Source organism: Ictalurus punctatus, chromosome 13 (genome assembly GCF_001660625.3).
Source record: "Ictalurus punctatus breed USDA103 chromosome 13, Coco_2.0, whole genome shotgun sequence".
Taxonomy (NCBI): domain Eukaryota; kingdom Metazoa; phylum Chordata; class Actinopteri; order Siluriformes; family Ictaluridae; genus Ictalurus; species Ictalurus punctatus.
The window spans coordinates 27,395,001-27,402,500 of record NC_030428.2 but is presented as its reverse complement, the minus strand read 5'-3'; the positions used below and the strand labels follow the sequence as shown (position 1 = coordinate 27,402,500).

At 42.3% G+C, this 7,500-nt stretch overlaps 1 protein-coding gene across 7 annotated transcripts in view; it reads left to right on the top strand.

Moving 5' to 3' along the window:
* Window positions 1-7,500, top strand: part of ablim2 (actin binding LIM protein family, member 2) — a 105,820-nt gene that overhangs the window by 57,139 nt on the left and 41,181 nt on the right. For all 7 annotated transcript variants that reach the window (XM_053685207.1, XM_047159201.2, XM_017483565.3 and 4 more), the window contains exons 4-6: window positions 1,204-1,316; window positions 2,523-2,649; window positions 3,720-3,813. In XM_053685207.1, coding sequence (XP_053541182.1) covers window positions 1,204-1,316; window positions 2,523-2,649; window positions 3,720-3,813 — 334 coding nt within the window. The remainder of the gene's footprint in view (window positions 1-1,203; window positions 1,317-2,522; window positions 2,650-3,719; window positions 3,814-7,500) is intronic.

The following is a 7,500-nucleotide window of genomic DNA, read 5'->3' as shown; positions in this document are numbered from 1 at the left end:
TTTTTCAGCAGCATGAAGTTGGGTAAAAGGTCTTACTCAGTAACGCCAAAGTTGAAGGAAATATCAGAAATGATGAGGCAGAAGGTGATTGAAAGACATCAGTCTGGGAAGGGTTAGAAAGATATTTCAAAGGCTCTGGGACTCCAAAGAAGCACAGCGAGAGCCGTCATCTCCAAATGGAAAAACTCGGCACAGTAGTGAACCTTCCCAGAAGTGTCCGACCTTCCAAAACTCCTCCAAGAGCACGGCGACGACTCATCCAGGAAGTCCCAAAAGAGCCAAGGACAAGATTAAAGGACCTACAGGCCTCTCCTGCATCAATAAAGGCCACTGTTCATGACTCCACTATCAGAAAGACGCTGGGGGAAAATGTCCTCCATGGAAGAGAGGTGAGGTGAAAACCACTGCTGACCCAGAAGAACATTAAGACTCGTCTGAATTTCACCAAGACACACCTTGATGATCCTCAAACCTTTCGGGAGAATCTTCCGTGGACTGATGAGCTGAAAGTGGAACTGATTGGAAGACAGGCGTCCCGTTACATCTGGTGTAAACCAAACACCGAATTCCACAAGAAGAACATCATAGCTACAGTCAAGCATGGTGGAGGAAGTGTGATGGTGTGGGGATGCTTTACTGCTTCAGGGCCTGGGTAACTTGCAGTAATTGAGGGAAGCATGAATTCTGCTCTCTACCAGAAAATCCTACAGGAGAATGTCCGGTCTTCAGTCCGTAAGTTGAAACTCAAGCGTAACTGGATTATGCAGCAAGACGACGATCCAAAGCGTAGGAGTAAGTCCTAGTCCTAGAAGTAAGTGAAAGACTGATCTCCAGTTATCGGAAGCGTTTGGTTCCAGTTATCGCTGCTAAAGGTGCCACAACCAGATTTTAAGTTTAAGGGGGCAATTAGTTTTTCACATTGGTGATAGGTGTTGGATAATTTGGAGAATTGCTTCCATTAAAAAAATAAATAAATAAAACCTGTGTTGTGTGTTTACTCAGGTTATCATCGTTTGAAGATCTAAAACTATTTAATATGAGATGTACACAAAAACAGAAGAAATCAGGATGGGGGCAAATACTTGTAACCTCCATGTGTGTGTTTGACCTGAAGATAACTATCTCTTTGTTGTTGTTTTCTTCTCTCTTGAGGATCTGATCACGCTCCCTCGTTCTCTTTGTGTTTCTCTGTGTTTCTGGCAGACAGCCATTTCCTGCAGGCGACCGCGTGACGTTTAACGGGAAAGAGTGCATCTGTCAGAAATGCACCCAGCCTCCGCCTGCCAACAGCTCAGCACCCGCTCAGGCTGTCCACAGTGAGAGTCTGCTTTATTCACCATCCCTCTCACACACACACGCACACACATCAGCGAAGGGGCACCATGAAGGGGACAAGGGGTGTCACACTTACATTTAATTCTCCGAGTTTCTGAACCATTCACTCGTTCATTTATTCAGTGACAGTGACCCTCAGCAGATTGAGAATAGTTAGCTAAGCTAAGCTAAAACCTCTTCGTAACTGTGTGTACAAACACTTTTCCTGATTCTGTCAACCGACAGCACAACTGGAGATTTTAGAAAACAAATTCTAGCTTTCTCTTAAAAATCGATATCGTCTCCCGCTGTATTTTTGCAACCGGGAGGCGTGGCCAATGTCTTAAAAAATGCAAAATGCAATTCCATTGAGAATGCAATAAACATTACGGTTAAGCAAAATGCGCCCGTTTAGACAACTTGCATCCATTCAGCATATATTTCTGTTCATATCTATTAGAGGTCGAGCAATTGTGGACCTTACCGATACCGATAACTGAGTCGGGCGGTACCTACCTGCCGATCACCGATGAATCAACCGATAGTTTTTAAAATTGACACGGAACGAAAATGTAACGCTCATAGTGAAATATCGCTGAACAATATTACAAATTCAAACAGTACTGACTGCACCATGAAAATGTACTGGACTATTCTGAAATGAAATAAATATATAAATATTAACATATATGAACTATTAATAAATATTACCGTAAATAAAAGACGTCGACCCAAACCGAACCAGAAATCGACACTCCGAATGACAAATAAAAACAGAGACGTCCGAAACGAATCAAAAAACACTTCGAATAACACGACAAAATTAGTCAGTGAAGGTTTTTATATTTCGCCTCTAGAGGCCGCTCTCGTACCGTATAACGACAGCGGGCCCTTCTCGGCCGCTCGCGCGACGGACACGAAAGCTATCGGTGAGGATTTTTGCTGATAACCGATAGTTCCAGCGATAATCCGTCGACCTCTAATATCTCTAGCTCGCGCCATGCTAGAGGCGTCTGTGAGCAGAAATTGTAGATATAAGGTAACAGTGTTGCAGAGCTACAAGTCAGAGTAGAGTTAATAGCAGGTGTGTGGGTGGTTTTAATACTGTGACAGGTTGTGATAAAGCAGAGGATGGTCACGGTCATGGTTCCCTGTCTTTCTAGACTGGTGATCTCGGGCTCTTTTCACTCTTCCCTCTCTCTGTGCAGATTGCTGTGGCTGTGGGAAGGAGTTTAAGAACGAGCAGTCGCTGGTGGCTCTGGACAAACACTGGCACCTGGGCTGCTTCAAGTGCAAAGTGTGCAACAAAGTGCTCAATGCCGAGTACATCAGCAAGTCAGTACTCTGTGTGTGTGTGTGTGTGTGTGTGTGTTGTCAGTGTTAACTCTAATGTAAATATGCTATATAACTGATACTGACCCATCCTAATATTAGCATAACGGAACTGTACTGCTAATCTGAAGCACTTTGAACCCGAAGGATTCCTGACCCCTCCCGCACACCCTTATTATTTAAATAAGTGCACCCCTGATATTTTCTGACGAATGTAAATCATTTAAACCACCGAGACCTTGCCCAGAGTGTACACGGTACACTCTCATGTCAGTAAACATGGCTCTTTCATTTCTTCGGACTTTTCTGGATATCTTTCTTTCTATCTATTTTAGTAAGATATCAAGGCCCGTAAATTCTTAAAATACGTGTCGGAAATCACGAACGGCTCCCGGATCGGGATTTCTTTTACTGGGAAGACGTCAGATTTGTGATCAAATGGGTGTTTTTATATCCGTTCTGTAGCTAGCCTGCGTTAATATTGCTGAAACCATGGCAACTGGGAGTAAACTAAAGATAGGACACGCCCACTAGCAGCCATGTGACTTGACCTGACGCAAAGCCAAATGTACACGTGATCGGTAGGGTTAGTAATCGTTAATTACAACCGATTAATAAGAACATGACATCGTCGATGATGATGACGTAGAGAAGGATTTTTTCTCTTTTTTTAAAAAAAATTTTTTTATGAGAAGCTGGTCGTCTTACCAGCCTATGACCACGTCGGTTGAAAATCATGAATGATTTTTTATTTTTTTTTCATGCCTCTTCGCTGGTCCTTTTTTCAACATTAACCGATTCATAATTCATTTCAGTCGTCGCCTTTGAAACCGCTGCATCTGGATCCAAATGCAGAAAAGTCCACGAGGGGGTGAATACTTACGCAAGGCTCGAAACGTCAGGTGGAATTTTTCTTTTCCTAACGCAGCTCCACGCCGTGAAGCGCATCGTGTATCGTGATCACTTCAAGTATCGCAACGCGACACTGTTTGTCGACATCGCCCACCTAGAACATGAGTTACAGTTAAAACTCGTGTGTGTGTGTGTGTGTGTGTGTGTGTGTGTGTGTACAGGGACGGAATTCCGTACTGCGAGATGGACTACCACGCCATGTTTGGCATCCAGTGTGAGAGCTGCAAGAAGTACATCACAGGGAAAGTGCTGGAGGTACGGAGCGTCCATGTCACGCTGTCGGTGCTCATATACCGCATATCTGTGACTGCTGAGGGAAAAAATTCTGAGATAAATGGAACTAGGGATGGGTCATGGCGGGGGCAAATGTTGTTTGTCGGTACAGTGCGTGTGTGTGTGTGTGTCTCACAGAAAGGCTGTGATTCAGTCTGCTTCACACTGGTACACTATATTCCCACCGGGGGCCAGGCTCAGGACCCTGGGACACAAAGAAACTCTCAGTCCACTCATTCAGAAACTCTCTCTATATATAGCATTATTATTGAAAAAAAAAAAAAAAAAAAACCCGAAACAAAGCTCTGTTTCTTCCTCTCTTAAACAACGGACCGTAAATAAGGAATTTGTGCGTATTATCTAGTCATAATTAGCTTTTCTTCTCCACGCTCGCCTCTGGCTTGTTCGTTACAGATCTCCCTTTATATCCGTTTATATTTCTCTAAAGCCGCACGTAATAATAATACAAGTCATTTAAGTCTGCTAGTTAAATGCACGGTCGATTAAACATCGACAAGCTCAGAGTTGCTCTTTTTATTTAGAGCCCCACACATTGCGTTTTTGAATCGGATGAAGGCAAATCATGCAAAACACGTGAGATATCGTTTCAATTCTTTTTGAAATAATAATCTTTAGTAATGACCGTGCTCCTTCACCGTCGGAGCGGTTCGGTACGCTTTAGGATGAGTGAACATGATTGTTAATTAATTATATATTTACTAAATAATTATTTAAAAGAATGTCATTTGTTTATTTATTTATTTTTCGTTTTTGTCTTTAGAAATATAAAGGTGAAGTTCAGTTAGCTTGAACTTCTACAAGAGGGAACCCAAACGATCTGCTGGGAAACACTAAATAAACACTACATTGTTCACGAGGCTTTTATTTGTGGTCCCGAATGGATTTGCTGCTGTTTATTAAATGTTGTGCACGGACAAAGAGGTGCATGTGATCGACGCTAGACGTAACAGCCGTCGCTCGACTGACCTTGTTTAATTTTTCATGAAACCATCAGTGACCCATTTGTGAACGCTAAGGCTTACAGGGGGAAAAAAAAACAGCATCTGTGGTATATATATTTCATTATATTTTCCACGACCAACCCGAAATACACCATGATTTCTTCTGTTTTGGAAAAACAGAAATACTAAAAAAATAAATGCCCCCCCCCGCAACTTAAAATCTGGCTGTACGCTTTGGATCGTCGTCTTGCTGCATAATCCAGTTACGCTTGAGTTTCAACTTACGGACTGAAGACCGGACATTCTCCTGTAGGATTTTCTGGTAGAGAGCAGAATTCATGTTTCCCTCAATTACTGCAAGTTACCCAGGCCCTGATGCAGTAAAGCATCCCCACACCATCACACTGCCTCCACCATGCTTGACCGTAGCTATGATGTTCTCTTTGTGGAATTCGGTGTCTGGTTTACGCCAGATGTAACGGGACGCCTGTCTTCCAATCAGTTCCGCTTTCGACTCATCAGTCCACACAACATTCTCATAATGACTGATCATACAAATTGAGCGGTCTGATATGAAATGTACTATGTTCTATGCCGTTTAACGAGTCTACATATAAATACCAGGAAATAAAAGCCGAAATTCGAAGCTCTCTTCTCATATTCATCTTTTGATCTCAAACCCCAACGTCCTCAGTCTAGAATAGTAAAGGAATCGCAGGACGCAAGGCAGGAAAGGTCAAAGTTCAAGGCCGGCAATGATTTCCAAACATAATGATTTTATTCATCCTGAGCGTCATTCACACCAACCAGGCAGACACGTAATGAGCACGGAGATTTTGAAGCCTTTTTTTTGTTCTTCACAAGTCTCGCGAATCTTTTCCCTCTGTATCTAATCATACCGAGTGGATTTATTATTTACGAAGTTCTTCATCAGTAGTTCAGAATGTTTGAACGGGTTAGACAGCTAGAAAGTTGGCTTTCGTGTGATTCAGATCGTTCCTATAGCACGGAATGCAGTGGGATGAACAGATTTTGAGTGATTTTCATCTGTACAAGATCTTATAGGTCCTAGATTATTAACCCCTGGTGTGCAGGTTTGGGTTATGCCACTAGTGCATTATTTATTTATTTTATTCATTTTCGAATGGCGATCTTGTATTACGACCCAACATGGTGTGGTATTTTATTAACCGACTCGTCAGTCACAATGTTGCCTGGGTTCTGCTTTCAACTAATATGAGTTGATTTCCACAGTTTGTCTTCATTCTTGCAGGAATATACAATACAATACAATACAATACGATGTAGGTCTGCAGTTATAAATAGATACGATCCAGGCATACGCTGTTTATATCCGAGTCTACCTGTCTGTGTTTATTTTCCTACAATAAACAGATATGGCTCGGCTTAATTGTCTAAATACGACACTTCATTCGTGTAAACGATGCTGAGACATACCCTGACCCAACCAAAGCCGAGCGTTACGCCGGTCTGACGCTGCCCCCTGCTGGGAGTCGTGTATAATTTTGTGTGACAGCAGGGTGTGTAGTATTTCCCCGTAAAAATCGATGTCTGTACTTGTTTCCACTGCTTTGCGATGTCTACTGTATACCGCACTCAACTCTAACATCACACGGCCGCATGCACGAGTCTCCACCATGAATGTAGACTCCACAATTACATGTACGGTGGGTATCAAAAGTCTACAAACCCCTGTTAAAATGGCAGGTTTTTGTGGGGGGAAAAAAAAATGAAACCAAGATACATCATATCAAATTAAAATGAATAAAAGAATCATTTCATGGGGGGGGGGGGGGGGGGGGGAGTAACAAATTAAAAATGTACGATAACCTGGTTGCATAAATGTGCACAGCCCTAAAGTAGATTTGATTTGATCACGGCATTCGATCCTTTTTTGGGGAAGAGTCGATCAGTTTGGAGCGTCTTGACTTAGCAATAGGAACCATTCTTCCTTGCAAAAGCATTTTAACTCTGTCATCCCTCTTCAGGTCACCTCAAGGATCTTTGATTAGATTTAGGTCTGGATTGGATTTAGCTTCTTTTGGCTCTTTTGCCAAACATATCTTTTGTTATTATGTTCAAAAAGTTCAACTTTGGTCTCATCAGACCGTAACAGTATTCCACATGCTTTTGTTAGCTTGGATGTTTGTTTTTTTTTTTATTTGAATTCATTTTTTTGGTTAAAGGCTTCCATCTTGCCGCCCTACCCCATCTCCCAGACATATGAAGAATTCAGAATATTGTCATGTATGGCGCAAGCAGGACTTGCCAGAAATGACTGCAGTTCTATTCAATATAACGTTGCTTTAATCTCCTGATCTTCTCATCAATTTTCGAAGGACGTCCTGTTCTTAGTAGCGTCCCCGTCGTGCCGTATTTTCTCCACTTGTCGATTATTATCTTTACAGCGATCCATGGTATATCCAATGCCTTGGGAATTTATCTCTAACCCTCTCCTGATTGATATTTCAACAATGAGATCCTGCACCTGCTTTGTGAGCTCTTTGCGGCCCGTGGGTTTTCCGGTTAGATAGATGTCACCAAGACGATGTCGGGAGAATCCTATAGGAACGGCTGGACTTTATTTGAGTTTGAATGTGATTGGTTGATTTTGAACACCTTCCCAGTTATGAAAGGGTGTGCACACTGCGTATCGGCAGGACTCGTTTTTCACTTTAATTAACAG